General features: G+C 47.6%; 1 protein-coding gene across 1 annotated transcript in view; it reads right to left on the reverse strand.

The window, feature by feature from the left end:
* Positions 1-15,829, reverse strand: part of pawr (PRKC, apoptosis, WT1, regulator) — a 66,382-nt gene that overhangs the window by 26,812 nt on the left and 23,741 nt on the right. Inside the window, exon 3 of the mRNA XM_084448071.1 lies at positions 1,053-1,181. Within this exon, the coding sequence (XP_084304197.1) occupies positions 1,053-1,181 (129 nt within the window). The remainder of the gene's footprint in view (positions 1-1,052; positions 1,182-15,829) is intronic.

Here is a 15,829-nt window from a genome sequence, read left to right on the forward strand (position 1 = left end):
TTTGTAGCTCTAGCCAAGTTATACCAGTTGATAAGGACACACAATTTTGCACATACAAACACCACAGCAACCTTGTCCACTTATAGAAGTTGGACAGTACCGTATGTACGACTGATTTAATGAGCTTTCACTTCTTTCATTTTCTACTGATATTACAGTAACATGTATAATGTAATCAGTATAATAAGCAAAACTGGTGCTTTGACCCTTATTTCGAGTAACACCTTATTTAAATGAATATTGCCTATTGGTGGGGGCGGGTTAATCATTTTTTTTCAATCACTCGGGGAGGGTCAAAGAAAAATATATTTTTGTCAGAGGGAGGGTTATGCATTTTTTATTTCATAGCACTCAAGTCCTCCAGTAAACCCCTCCCATAACATTCAAACGATCCCTAATAAACAGACTTACTACAGCTTTCACTTATTGTTGAGTTCAAAGGTGTGGTCGGGATCGATTTTTCGACCCGAGTTGGAGTCTAGTTTTAATTTTTATTTCAGTTAACTAAAATGTTTTTTCACACCTAGTTTTCGTTTTTTTGTTAGTTTTCGTTAACTATAATAACCTTGGTTTCTTGTCTTTGAAATTGAGAGTTTAACATGTTTTTTGAATGATTTTTCAAAGTGCCCACCCATGTATGACCAAAACGGTGGTAGAGCAATTATCAGACTTTCTCAAAAGTGCTAGTTTTGTCAACGTTTTGATCTGAACCATTGTATATGATCATAAGTAACCTTAAAACAGGGCTAAACATGCATTTTCCCTTTACTACTCTATTAACATGGCGGAATTCCCAGTTTTTGATGACGATCTAGGAAAATCCCAGCCCAAGGCAACTGAAACACAGCATTAGGACTACACACTCACAGGGGCATCAAGAGGTTCTCTTACCTTTACCACACAATCACCAAGCTAACAGCTGGATTAAAATGGTAGGACAGTGAAAAGATATACCTTATACCTTAGCACATATCCGATCAGACCATCAATTCAGGACTGGTTGACATAGGCCCTTCATTGGTGGCCGATGGTCAGGTGACCTGCATCCTCACCTGTAATAGGTGGGCGTCGCCGGGATCGGAGGTCATGGCCTCGTTCTGGACCGTGTTGAGCTGCGTGAGCTGTTCTTCTCTCTTCGTGCCCCTCTCCCCCCCATCATCGTCCTCCAGCTCGTCCAGGCTCTGAGAACGAGAGAAAGACAGAGAGAGAGAAAGAGAGAGAAGAGAGAGACATGGTCAGGCATGGAGAGAGAATGAGATGTTGAGTTGATCCCTGGAGACAACCAGGGTCATTCTCACAGTCACTGTGGTAACGTCTGGTCAGGTTCTCCCACTGCCTAATCCTCTTAAGGCACGATCACAGTCGTTTCCCAGAAGGCTGGCGCGCGCTGACGCATCAGGCCAGTGTCTCAGTGGGGCGCAGGCAACCAGGAGGACCGCCAGGGAAGGGGCCTTTCAGCCCCAGGGATAGCAATCAGCAGGGCTTCCGACCAGGAGGTATGTATAAACACCCCTGTGACGTGTGAGGCTTGTGTGTGTGTGTGTGTGCGTGTGTGTGTTTGTGTGTGAGGGGGAGAGTAATTGCTAGCTGCTAAGTGAGAGGTTTTGCACTCTGCCTGGGAAAGTTTCCAACTTCACTGAGGCATCTCTCAGTGTTATCTTGAAACGATTTGGATGTCACAGCAGGAAAAAGTACTGAATCCAAAACAATCAGAAAAAGCCAAGTATACATACTATTCATAATATGGTAGTGATAATAATCAAGCAAAACATGTAAAAGAAAATAAATAACTAGGCTATTTCATTGTAAAATGATAAGGTGTTAAAAAGGGATCGGGGTCCCCGGGTCTCCTCCCCAGGGATGGTAATATGGGTTGGGGGGTCTCCTCCCCAGGGATGGTTATAGGGGTTGGGGGGTCTCCTCCCCAGGGATGGTAATAGGGGTTGGGGGGTCTCCTCCCCAGGGATGGTAATAGGGGTTGGGGGGTCTCCTCCCCAGGGATGGTAATAGGGGTTGGGGGGTCTCCTCCCCAGGGATGGTAATAGGGGTTGGGGGGTCTCCTCCCCAGGGATGGTAATAGGGGTTGGGGGGTCTCCTCCCCAGGGATGGTAATAGGGGTTGGGGGGTCTCCTCCCCAGGGATGGTTATAGGGGTTGGGGGGTCACCACCAGCTCCTCGGTCTTGCTGGTTCTCCGCACAGCTCGATACCTCAACGATACCTCTGTACTCCTCCTCTTGGTCTTCACTGCTCACGATAGAGTCACCGGAGAACTTCTGGAGGTGGCACGTTCCAGAGTTGAGGCTGAGGTCAGGGTGAGGGTGAACAGGAAAGGTGACAGTACTGCGGTCCCTGCGCCAGAGTTGCTCATCAGCACATCAGACGGGCTGCCAGACGCTCTGCAGCCTGCCAGTGAGGTAGTCCTTAAAGGTGCTCTGTTCGATTTACTGCACTTTTTGTAAAAAATAAAAAATAAAATCCAATATATGCAATAAATAGGTCCAGGGGAGTCATAACTATCTGTACAGAAAATATAGCCAACAGTGTAATGCCTGTGGAGCAAATGCAGAATTTCTTTGGAGGGGAGGGGGTCGTGGAGGGGGGCAGTGACTGAGGGGCAGAAGGATTGGGGCAGAAGCGTTGTGGATGTGGGTGGTGGTGGATGGGGGCCCAAACTGTTCTGCTGCTGAGCTTGCAGGGAGGGGGGTTGTCCTGGTGGTAGCAGACTGCTGACTGACAACAGGCTTGTACATTAGGTACAAGATTTATCAGGTTGTGGTCTGATCTTCTTGACTTCCTTTTTTTATTACCTTCTTGTGAAATATTTCATCGTGAGTTCCTCGTGGGAGAAATCTAGATGCATTCGGGTAAATGACTCCACTCACACTCTAGAATTGATGCCTGGATCTGTCTAAAAGGACATGCTCCCACTGGAACGTTACATAGACCAGTCTTTCCTGTTTCACACTGCAAGACCAACAAAAGGTGGCTGCCGAGCAGGGCCCTGAATGGTAAAACTAGCCTTACCAGGCTAACAAGGAATGTAGTCATTTGCAAAGACTTTCCTGCCAAGCAGTTTATCAGATCTCCAGGGAAAAAATCCAACCCCCTTTCTCCTCAGTTCTAGCTCAGGCTGATGCCCCACCTCCTCTCTCCCTCTCTTCTCTCTCTCTCTCTCTTCTCTCTCTGTCACGGATGCACAGCTATTCTCAGAGGTCCTCAGTAGATCCCTGCCTGTGCAGCGGGCTCCCGTGGAGCCCTAGGGACCCGAAGCCCCCCATCCACACACAGAGTGGACTGGGCCGGAGCCAGAAGTTGGTCAGGTGGAACTAACAATGCAGGGATAATAACAACCAGATACATGAACAAATGGGGGATAGGAGTCAAAGGCAAACAAAAATCAATCTGCATCCACAGACACCAGATGTTTGATGGCCAAACATGTAGCTATGTCTGCTATCCTACAGTAACAGAGACCTTGAGGAGGCAGGCTTTAAAATCTGGAATTGGATGTTTTCAACGTTTATTTTGGACATTCTTTTTACCCACTATTACTTGAAAATGGCCAAGCATTTCTCTAATTCCATATAAAGCAGCGGGGATCTTGACGACTCCATATAAGGGTTATTTTTGTTTCTGATGTCATCGTAAAGAGACTGAGTTTCTGGTTTTCTGCCTGGAGGCTCACCTAACACTCGAGAGACATGAGTGAGGGGAGAAAAAGAGAGCCAAGGACCTTGTTTTGTCTCTACGCTGACTGAATCAATCAAACAGGAGTCCAAGAAGGAAACCTTCAGAGTGAGAAAAAAAAGAAATAGTTAAACCACAGAGGGTATGGAGAGACCTCCGGGTGAAGAGGCACGGAATGCCCTACAGTATCAATCAGGACGGCTCCGTCTTCAAACCAAATGAGATATGAGACATCCTGCCTCACTTATCCATCAGACACCCCAGCGCCAGACAGACAAGCACTGTCCATCAACGAGAAGTGGACGTTCAAGGTTGCCCTGGGTCCCGGGGTCGAGTACGTCCTTCCGTCGAGGGTTCTCAGATAAAGTGCAGGACACACGTCCGAGTGCGAGAGGAGGGGTGAAGTGAAACGTGAAAAGAAGCAGCCGACTTCCCTGAATTCCTTTCCTTTTCCTGTGTACAGCGATGTGGCGCGGGTCAGGTCGAGCGGGGCCTCGGAATAGGGGTTTACATCTGGGTGAGCCGGCATGGCGCCCTCCCCCAAGCCACAACACCGGTGTCCATCACGGGGGTAGAAAGTTGATTTAAGGGGTCTACATCTGGAGCTGCCTCTGTCGATTAGGAATGTGTTTGTGCGTGTGTGTTTGTGTGTGTGTGTGTGTGTGTGTGTGTGTGTGTGCATGTGGAAAATCAGTCCATCCGGGGAGGAAGACGATCTGCCATCTATCATTCTGAAGCGCCATCCGTGGCAGTTTAGAAATTCGCAACAGGCCTGACTCTCTGTCTGTCCCGAGGCAGACACTCTTCTACCTCCCTGGGTGGAAATAAGATCGCGGTCGAGGGAAATTCACCTTCGACTGACCTTAACCATAAGAGATGAGACAGGAAGTAACGGTACGATGGATGGGTGCTACGGAACCTTTTTGCACAACTTTCTGTACATTCCAGGCCTGAACAAACACTGGTTCTTGCAATGCCAATACACTGGGCTGTACAGTACGTGCAGCTCTGGACATGATCTTGAGTGCCTGAGCGCTCCTGGAAAACATAATTTATTCTTGTTAAATCATCTGGTTTGTTCCTGTTAATTCCCCAATTTCGGGAAGATTGTAATTCCCGTAATTTTGCAACCCTAGTTACACCCCTACTGTCCTCTCTCACCTCAGGGGAGAAAACAAAAAACAAAAACAAAAAACAAACGACCAGGCCGGCCTAGTGCCGAGTCATTGGCGTGCCAGCAACCTGTCTACTTACTCGTCAGATTTATTAATATACAAGCGAAGGGCACCTCCGTGCGGCATTGCCCAGCGGCGGGACATGGCGGGGTGCTGCGCAGTTAATGACCTGGTGCGCGTTAATCACTCCCGTCGCCGCCAGCACCGGGCACGGTGACTTCATTTAAGATGCCGCGTCATCGACGGGGGCGCCGCGGCCATCTTTCTGATCATCCGCGCCACTCTGCCGAAGAAACGGGAGCTGGACGAGGAGCGTGCGTTCCTCACAGAGATTTAGGACTCGCCAGGAGCCCAGGAGGCTGATGGAACATGACATGGAAGCGGACTGGCAAGGTCAACGCTGTGTCATCTGCCAGGGCCTGAGAGGTGTGATATACGGTACCTGTCTGGTCACAGTTTTGCATTTTGGGAAACTCGGTGGAATATGGAGTAGTTTCTACCCTGACATAAGAGCGTGTTCATAGTGGGAGGTCCCTGGTAGGCATGGGCACAGGGCAGCAGGGATATATTCAGTGCCTGGCTCCGGTCAGGCTGGCAGACCGCCCCACACACACGCACGCACGCACGTATGGTGGACCCTCACCCTGTTCAGCGGTCTCTTGGACAGATGGAGGCGCTGCTCATCTACCTGGCCAACCATAAACTATCCCGGAGTCTCAAGTCGGCGCCAACTCCCTCCTTCCCAAACTCGGGGAGCCTGATTTACTGTCCAAGTCAATCTCTGCCTACCTTTGAAATATTTGTTTTTTGCTGGGTTTGAGCTGCGCTGAAATTCCAATTAATCTTTTTCTCTTTCCTGACAAAGTTGTTTTGGGACCGCGAGTCAAACACACCGTGTTATGAGACATTCTCATAAAATACAGTTTGTATTGGTTGTGAAAAGAGCAGTTTTTTTTCTCAAGATCAATTTTATATCGAGCACAAGCTTGATAAAATGCACAAGGACAACTGCGGAATGGGAAAGGAACACTGAACTCTGATTAAGACCCAGAACTCCCTTTTCTACTTGGTGTAAAACCATAACATTTCAACAAGCAAGATACCCTAACAAACCCCGCTAACCGAAACAAACCTCACAAAAATGTTTGCTTGACATGAGGCAACAATGGAGGGCCTGTCATTACAACACATACACAACTGCTACAAAACACTTCATTTCCTGCCTGGCTATCAATGCTGACTCTGCCATATAGCACTGCTAGCATCAGCACTTCTGGGCCGAGAGAGAGAGAGAGAGGGAAGGAGAGAGGGAGGGAGAGAGAGAGAGGGAAGGAGAGAGGGAGGGAGAGAGAGAGAGGAGAGAGAGAGGGAAGGAGAGAGGGAGGGAGAGAGAGAGAGGAGAGAGAGAGGGAAAGAGGGAGGGAGAGAGAGAGAGAGAGAGGGAGGGAGGGAGGGAGGGAGAGAGGGAGGGAGGGAGGGAGGGAGGGAGAGAGCGAGAGAGAGAGCGAGAGAGAGAGAGGGAGGCCAAGCAGCGGTCTACCACTGTCTGGACCAGGCTTAATCCAACTGTGGGAAACAATCATGCCCGCTGTGTGTCTGTACGCGTTTCACTCGCCAGCTACACTGTTAAGTGTTGGTCTGGAGGGAGCAGCGTTGACTGGGCATGTCATGAGTCCGTGGGGGGGGGGCGAGGAGGTATTCACAGCTCCAGGCACTTCTTTCCTAAAATGGTAACTTACAATCCAAGACCGCAGACCTCCCAGGGAACCACCTGGCCTTGTTCCGACCCATGCTCCGTTATAAAGGCATTGTTTGTCTTTTGGGAGCATAAAAATCGACAGATCTCTGGAATGAGTGACGTGTGTGTTGCGAGATTGCTTGAGGTCTAAATGGATATCAAACAGCTCGGCAGAATGACCACGGAACACAGCGTGTTTGATTCAATATTAAACGACCCGGGGGGACCACTCTAAATCATTCAACGGCCCCTCAAAGAAGCCGGTGGCTGATCTTCCACAAACGTCCTCTCAGCCTCTACAGAGTTCATCCTGCCTTGGGCCGTGTGTCCAGCCTTGACCGCAGCGGTTGCGTGCCGATAACGTCCGCTCCAGGTTATTGTGATGTTTCCAACGCAAACTGACGGGCCATATTGACAATGATAGTTCAGCCAGGCAAGTATTGGTTTAGCATTGAAATGGATTAATTTAACCCACGTAAGCATTTCGTCTTTGGCGGTATGGTTCTCCTTCAGAAAGCTCTCTGCCCTAAAGTGTGTGTGCTTTGATCAATGGTTACGATCAACAACACAGGCAGAGAGCAGCATAATTATCCATCCCTCAACCCGACCGATAACAGAACCGAATATGGAGGCTGGGGTGGCGGAGAAAGCAGCCAGACAAAAGCCAAAGCATTTTGTGCCGCCCGTCACTCAGCAGCAGAGTGAGTAGCCGTTTTTCCAGTCTATTTCTATAGACTGCTCTATCAGTGTAAGTGTGTGTGATTGGAGCCAGTTACAGCGCGTCAAGGCTACCAGCTGAACTCGCTTTCTTTCATTTTTCAAAACTGCTCGATTCGCATCAAAAACATTGGATATTTTAGTCGAAAGGATTCGCAAAGCTGTTTTCTTTTGTGAAGCGGTATATTAGTTCCAAAGCATTACTCTTTTTGAACTTCAGGTACCAAATGATCATTACTCAAAATGGCCTCCTGCTACTAGATTTCTTCAAAACCTTTTATTCAAAGCCAAATAATTGGAACGCAATCCAACAGGCAGAGAGAGAGGGAGAGAGAGAATGAGTGAAGGGTTCAGGTGAGCAATTGCCTTAATGATTCCAAGTGGGGAAAAAAACTTCTATATTCAGAGTGGATGACATTTTTGATTGTATGTTACACCTGTGGAATTTCAGTCTTATGGAGACTGAAGTCTTTGCTTCTAATTCCTAATACATATTAGCTGATGGGTGTTTGGTGAACTAATGTAATGGATGGAGTGGGGGAGGGGGGGGGGCATTGGCTCCGTGATAGCAAGGCTGTGAGAGAGAAAGCTGAAAACTAGAGCTGTCTTGTCTTTAGTGGGCCAAGAATTTTGACTTTGCTTCTACAGTAACTGTGATGGCTAACATTTCCAAAAACACAAATACACCATGTAAAAACCCTTTAGGTAACGGCACATGTAGGCATTGCTGTAAACATGTATAAAACACTGAGTGGATTAATCACAGTAGTCCACCCATACAACAACCAGTTAGATCATTATTGAAATTCTTCCCACAAGTATCTCATGTCTTAAGATCCAGAGTGCCATCCCACGCATGGGCATAGAGAACAGACCAAACCAATGTGTTGTTGGCCAGGAATTGGGGGGGGGCGTAGTTATCTCTGTTTGCTCAAGCCCAGTCCATAAACAGTGCTGGCCTGCGTCTGATAGAAGGTATGCAGCTTGTAGTTTGGACCCCCATTAGCAAGTCCTATGTTTGTTTTCTCTGGTCTTTGACCAGGGAGGAGAGACGCACGCACAGTAACTGCAAACACACCAGGGGTGACGGATCTGTAGATTCGGGAACCATTAAACTGGCTTCATCCAATACCACGACAATAATCTCCCGCTCAACTGAGATCTCTGATGCTGTATATGCTTGGCTGTCCACTACCAGGCACGTCGTACTGCACCCTGGTTGTCAGATCATTCTCTCTCTGACAATAGTTTTGACTGTCATCCTTTTGACTCCAATTTGAAAGTCATCCTTTTCTATACAGAACTATGTTCAAGCAGTAATACCTCCTTCATTCCTGAGTTAGTTCGAGGGCCTGAACGGTCTCCAGTCTTGTCGATATGGAACCGGTTGGACATCTGACCCTGGCCACCGTCGGGCCCTGTACCGTAACTCAGACCAGAGAGAGGGGGACGATGGCGTGAGGCCGGCCTGGCGGTGGTGAAGCCCGCTAGAGCACTTCAACCAGCTCCGCTCTGGGCTGGTCCAGGCCTACAGTATAATGAATCATATCCCTGCAAACAAGCTGTAATAAGGGGATGCTTGTTGTCTGTGCGGTGTACACAGAGGCAGCAGGGAAGCTAGCAGCCCTGTGTTTTGTCTAACCCCCTAATCTTTCGTTCTTCCCCCCCCCCCCACCATCCCTCCCCCCGGCTTGCTGGCACGCACACTTCCTCTTCTTCCGTCAACCCCCCCCCGCCCTGTTTAACATTACACAGAGCCGCCGCCTCCCCTCCACCGACCCGAACGCCTGCCGGCCCCCCCTTGTTCTGTCATTGCCGGGCTAGAACTGGCGTGCGGGCCGCCACCGCCGGGAGCCTCGCTGTTCTCCGCCATTCAGCGCGTCGTCCAAACAAAAACCCGACCTTCTCGCGAAGCCGCACGCAGCGGTCGGGAGGCGCGGAGCCGACTGACAAAAGAGCACGGGAGGGGGGGCTTCCATTCTCCTCTGGACTCACATTCTCTTTTCCTCTCTCCCCCCTTCCTCGTTCCCAAACGCACACAATGGACAACTATGCGCGGACGTTCCATCACACGCTTAGCGGAGCCGGCCCTGCTGTTTGTCAGTAGTAGGGTGTTGGGGACAGATGGGAAAGTTCATGTAAACATACCTAACCCTGAGTTTAATGGCTGCTTATCTCCTCTCTTCCTGTGTCTGTCGGCGCATTACAGGGTGACCTTTGACCCTGTTGCCGTGGCAGATATACTCCTCTTTCTCCGCACCCTTGCTCCTTGGAATGCGTGGCATCTGCCTGACGTGTGCATCGGTTCAACACCTGACCCCTCTCTGACCCGCAGTTACACGCAGCTCATCGCACTGTAATATCAACGCCATCTTTTTTTTTGAACGGCAAGCGTTGAATGCTCACAGGCCCCCCTGGGCTACCTAGCAACCCGGCACTGAGCTGGGGCTCATCTGAAGAGTCTGGGGACTTGAGAGCGGCGGCACTAACAGTGGGGTTATTGTGTCGGTAGTGGCTTGGCACGGCGAAACGCCTGCACCAGGAAGAGGGTCTCCGCTGGGGGGGAACTGCCAGAGCCGTGGAGAAGAGAAGAGAAAGCCATCCGTCCTCCCGCCGCTCTTCTGAGTGGGTTTATCTAACCGGCCGAGCCTCCAGCGGTAGGAGCCGGGCGCCACTCACCCCCCCCCCCCCTACCTCTGTGCGTCCCGGGGCCCGGGCGGGCGGTTTACTGGAGGCTGCCTCCGGGATTTTTTTTGGCTGCAACTGCGCTCTCGTTCAGAGCCCCCCCCCCCCCCCCCTCCTCAACTCTGGGACTGTTCAGGTTTCATAGCGCTATCAAAAGAACCACAGAGACCCTGGCAAGCAGTAAAACCAGGCCCGTAGCGGCCTGCTAAACAGCGGGAGCAGGCCCAGCATATATAGCCACGGTACAAATTGATCTCTTCCCATTGTCAGACTGCATGATATTGCTGCTGTCCAAACCACTTATGAAGGGCGTTTTGATTTTCACACAGCATAAAGGGACGATTCAAATAGCAAGCACGCTTTATTCATGTACAGCCACATACTGTACTATCCTCTTCTGCCAGAACGTTTTTGATGATGCCTAAAGAGACCTTGCGAATGACAGACCCGGAGCAAGCACAACTCAAGGCACAGACATGTGAACTATCATGTGTAACAACCGATTTGGGGTTTGGATTTCCATAAAATACCATTCTTCTCCTGAAACATGGCTACAATGAACTCAGAAAGCCTTGTCAAGCTCCATTACCTCAGAGGGAAGTCTGAAAATGACTGTGGACGAGGCAGTCTACCCCCTGAGTGAGTGAATGGGGAGGGAAGAGAGGAGTGAATAAGAAGCATTTCATCAGGCTCTGAGGCGACTGATTAGACTGGTAAAGCTCCTGATGGCAGTGCTCAACCATCCTCCTCTTCCTACCACCTCCAGAGACTTAGACAATATACCTCCACAGGTCTCCTAAAATCACACTGGTAACGAATTACAGCTCTAACCTGGCAACCCAGTATCTACTCAATTGGACTCATTGTGCAGAGAGACACGAAACAATCAGGAGCAATCAGAACTTATGGAAGCACTGTAGTTCTTAGCTGTTTATTTTAAAGGAGCTATGTTTGCTTTGGCAAACCTGTCATGGTCTTACAAAACAATGATTCAGCATTGTTCCCAACCTGGCAACATTGTGCAAAACCCAACTATTGAGGGGTAATATGATTCCTTGAATATGGAGAGAACATGCCATCCATCACTGAAAACTGAGCATCTGTCATTCTATCAAATACCACACACATACAAAGTCCAAGGTACTTTCCTTTCAGAAATGTCACACTGGCTGGGTATTTGAGCTTGTTCTGAGACCAGACTTCATTTTTAGGGCCGGCCTTTAGAAAAGTATATGGCCTGTAGAGGAGTCATTTCCACCTAAGGATATTTTCCCTGCTTCTCTGGAGGGAAGTAGCCAGTTTAAGAGTAATTCCGGGGCCAAAATCACAGTCTAATTAAGGAGATAATGTCTTGTAGCAACAAACACAAATACCTCCGGCAACCAGAGCTGCCCATTGCTCCAAGAGCAGCTCACAGTTCAATTATTTCAGTTGGAGCTTCTCGTTCTCTTGCTGAGAGAAAGAAAACAGAAAGACGACTGATGTTTCCTAAAATCTAATTTAGTAATGGGATTACCCGGCCCTAGGAAATACATTGCGCTCCTCTTTTCTTATTAGCTTTGGGTTCCTTGTTAATTTTCCTCTTAGTTCCATGACACCTCCCCCCCCAACCATCCTTCTCAAGTTTGAGAATTCAAAAGATGGAAAAAATTTGTACTGGGTCTATGTTGGACTGTGAAATGCCACACATATGCACATGCGTCTACTTCAATTTTACACAGAGGATCAAGTATTAGTCTAAGCATATGGGAGAGGCACTGGTCTAAGCCATTGGGTGTACAGGGAAATTCTATATAATGGATCCCATCTGCCAACCGCAGTATAATTTATAAATGGTCTTTATCTACCAAACATTAACTTCCCATCTGCACCACTAACTCATGTTGCATCAAATCAGTATTTATTTATGGAAACCTTGATTTGCACGAATACACAATACTCAGTTTACATGAAGGTGAACACTCAGAAAACATGTCATTTCCTTGGAAGGGCTTGGAGAGATTTGGAGACGTTTGTTGCAACAAACAGGTTTGGGACAACATTTTGTGGTTACTGGAGTTTACTGTTTGTTATCAAACTTATGAACACTACACTAACAGTGGACTTTACAGAGACCCATGATAAAGTTTTCCATAAAAAACCCTAATCGATATCAAGCCATTCTGTAATCGAATTGCACTCTGTATGGTAGCCCCATATGACAAAGTCCAAAGCTCAAAAGCTCAGTTTCTCGTAACACTGAACAGGTGAACATGTACCCACCTTGCTAGCTACCTACCGCACATGGGGAACTACTGTGTCTGTGATTGACAGCCCTCTGAAAGAATAACAACGAGCAGGAGAACAGAGGGAACTCTTCCATCCACCTCAAATTCCTCCAGCCTAGTCCCTGGCTCTACCTTTTCCCTCTTCATTTCCTCATCGCATTCTTGAGAGAGGGGGGGGGGGGGGCAGTGTCAGAGGGGAGAAAGGCAATCTGGAAACCGGAGGCTCAGAAAGCACTGAGATCTGTATACAACCATAAACTTCACAGTTTATTATCAAGGAAGACGAGTAAGTACTTACTTACTTACGAGAGCGGCGTCTGAATTCCTGAGAGTTTTAACTAAAGGAGAAGCCAACGGGAAGCGGTCCTGTCAGTGTCAAGGCTCAATAGATCATCCAACTCAGGCTACTGGCTTCCTCACAAGCCCTGTGGCTGCACTGCAACCAAATGTCAACACATTCCCAAATCATTTGGTACTGTACCATTTAGTGTTAAAAAAAAAAAACATGAGTAAGCGACATCTAAGTACATTTAAAAAAAGGACCCCTTTGCAAAATCGTACAGACTGTGACTAAAAACTCTAGATGTGAGAGGGTGTCAAGACTTTTAAAAAATATTTTTGAAGTCCTCTAGTGTATGTTTGGAGATTGCACTTTGTCTAAATTATATAATGCTGCCGCTGTGTCTTTGGAGATTGCGTTTTGACTATTATAATGCTTAAAATAATAACAGAACAGATTAGAACAGCAGAACATAATCAAATCGAATAGCCTAACAAAATGAAATAACGATAGGCCTACATTTTACAGAGCTGCGCAACCATACATTTTAGAGATTGGACTTTGGACCCTTTTTTTCAGCACCCAGTTCAAAATAGGCTCAGCGGCTATGTATAGAAGCAAATCAGTCATCGGTCTTAACATAGCATAAACACGTAGTCTATTTTATTAATGTTATATAATCTATAGCTTATTTTTGGGCTAACAAGCTTTATTGCTTGATTAATAGAATCTTGGTCGGACACAAGTATTTTGACCAAGCATTGAATCCTATAATCATATTCTGGGCTTTAAAATGATTTGTTATAATTTAACTGTACAGTAGCTGAACATGCGTCATTGTTATCAAAACAAGATCACCTTGGCTATAGTCACTGGGCAAGGATGAGGTGTTGATGTGTGCCTGTGGACAACCATGCTCTGACTGGTTCAGGCTTTGAAAGACAAGACCAAATCCTGGTCTAGTTAAGGGCAAATGAATGCCTCCAAGGGACCATATAACTTATATTGACACTCAAAGATGAGTAGAGCTGTGGTTTAAATGGGCACTGAAAGACAAATGCCAGGAAACTGGCATAAGGGTGAATGGCGAGTGCATTGCAAGGCTAATGTGTGAGCCCAGAGACACAGACAGTTATATTAAATACATATGGACTTTAATATGCCCTGATGAGATGAACAGCCAGGCTCAGTCAATATCTCCCACCAGATGCAAATTCACAATGAGAGAGTTAGCCATGCGGCTGTTGTGTATGGGCGATCGGATGACTCCTGTTCTGTGGGGGGCGTGAAGGGAGTCTACATAGTGAGCGTCCCGATATTAGAGGAATGTAGTGAGTCTACACAGTGAGCGTCCCAATATTAGAGGATTGTAGTGAGTCTACACAGTGAGCGTCCCGATATTAGAGGAATGTAGTGAGTCTACACAGTGAGCGTCCCAATATTAGAGGATTGTAGTGAGTCTACACAGTGAGCGTCCCGATATTAGAGGATTGTAGTGAGTCTACACAGTGAGCGTCCCGATATTAGAGGATTGTAGTGAGTCTACACAGTGAGCGTCCCAATATTAGAGGAATGTAGTGAGTCTACACAGTGAGCGTCCCAATATTAGAGGAATGTAGTGAGTCTACACAGTGAGCGTCCCGATATTAGAGGATTGTAGTGAGTCTACAGTGAGTGTCTCGATATTAGAGGAATGTAGTGAGTCTACACAGTGAGCGTCCCAATATTAGAGGATTGTAGTGAGTCTACACAGTGAGCGTCCCGATATTAGAGGAATGTAGTGAGTCTACACAGTGAGCGTCCCAATATTAGAGGATTGTAGTGAGTCTACACAGTGAGCGTCCCGATATTAGAGGAATGTAGTGAGTCTACACAGTGAGCGTCCCAATATTAGAGGATTGTAGTGAGTCTACACAGTGAGTGTCTCGATATTAGAGGAATGTAAATGAAGTGAAGCTCTGAAGCCCACCTCCTGCTGTGGTGCTGGTGGAGCAGGACACTCATCTGGTCTCTGTGGGCTTACTTTGGCACGCCTGGCTACATTCTCAAAAGGAAGAGATGAATGACAGACTCCTATGTAAACAGACCAGCTTTTTTTTTTCCTCTCTCTCTCTCTTTCTCTTTCTCTACAGTGGCCCGAACATGAACACGTAGTCTGGTTGAGTGATTAAATTTGTGTAGTCTATGGTCAGAGATATGGAACATGGTCCAAGATTCTTGGGTCATGGGTGCTATGGTGGTCATGGTAGACTGTGTGGTGTTCACTGAATGACAGAGGCCGAAGGGGAAGGGGGGGCTGGATTCCAGACCTTGTCGTCATGGACAGAACCGCTGTAGACGGGTTCCAAACCAACCGTACTGTAATAAGATGCGCGTTGACTTGTCATTGAGGGATATGCGGCCCAGGATTGATGGAAAACACAGATGAAACTTTTAAGCAGAACACTGTTCTAAAAGCAACGGGATAGGATGAGGGACCCCACGAGGTGGGCCGCAGACTTCCACCCTCGTTCGGGGCCAGGGATATTGTTATCCTCCTGCCTCCCGACGCTTTGTACAAAATGCAAAACGACGAAGAGGAGATGATACTGAAGAGTTCTGTCTGGCGCGACGGACTTCCTCTCATCACTCGGCACCTAATGCCGGGCTCAGACTACAGGATTTTTAGGCCGATTTATCCCCGATTCATCCCTCCCGACAATCGGAGGAGAAATCTGGTCTGGAACGTTGGTCGGGTCCAGATTATCTTGTAATGTGAGGGGTTTACAGATCTAATCTTATACCTCCCGATCGGCTAGCAGACCCATCGGGGCAGCCCCGATAATATCAAACATTTTTGATATTTAAGATTATTACGTCCCGACTTTACAAATGAGACGGCGAGACCAGTGGTTCGTTGCTCCCTCGGGCAAGATAATATCCTGTAGTGTGTGCTGATCCGTTATTTTCAAATCTTGCTGTGTGTGCTTGTTTGAGATGCGCAAGAAGAATATCTGTTAAGATTCTTCTTATGTGCGTGATACAATGATTTCGAAATTGTTTAGGATTTTAAATATCCTGTAGTGTGAGCCCAGCATAAGGACAGACATTGGCTGTCGTATTTTGTCAAGAGTGGCGTTCAAGCACAGAGCTTCAGAAATGGGGGGAAAACACCCCCCCCCCTCATCTTTCCTCACTGGATATTTTGTGCTATATTTTATCCTGGACAAAGGTAACACAACTCTCCTGAGGATGACTATGAACAGATAAGGTCTCTAAACCAACACCAAACACACGCAG

The sequence above is a fragment of the Borostomias antarcticus genome, assembly GCF_949987555.1.
Source record: "Borostomias antarcticus genome assembly, chromosome: 13".
Classification (NCBI taxonomy): domain Eukaryota; kingdom Metazoa; phylum Chordata; class Actinopteri; order Stomiiformes; family Stomiidae; genus Borostomias; species Borostomias antarcticus.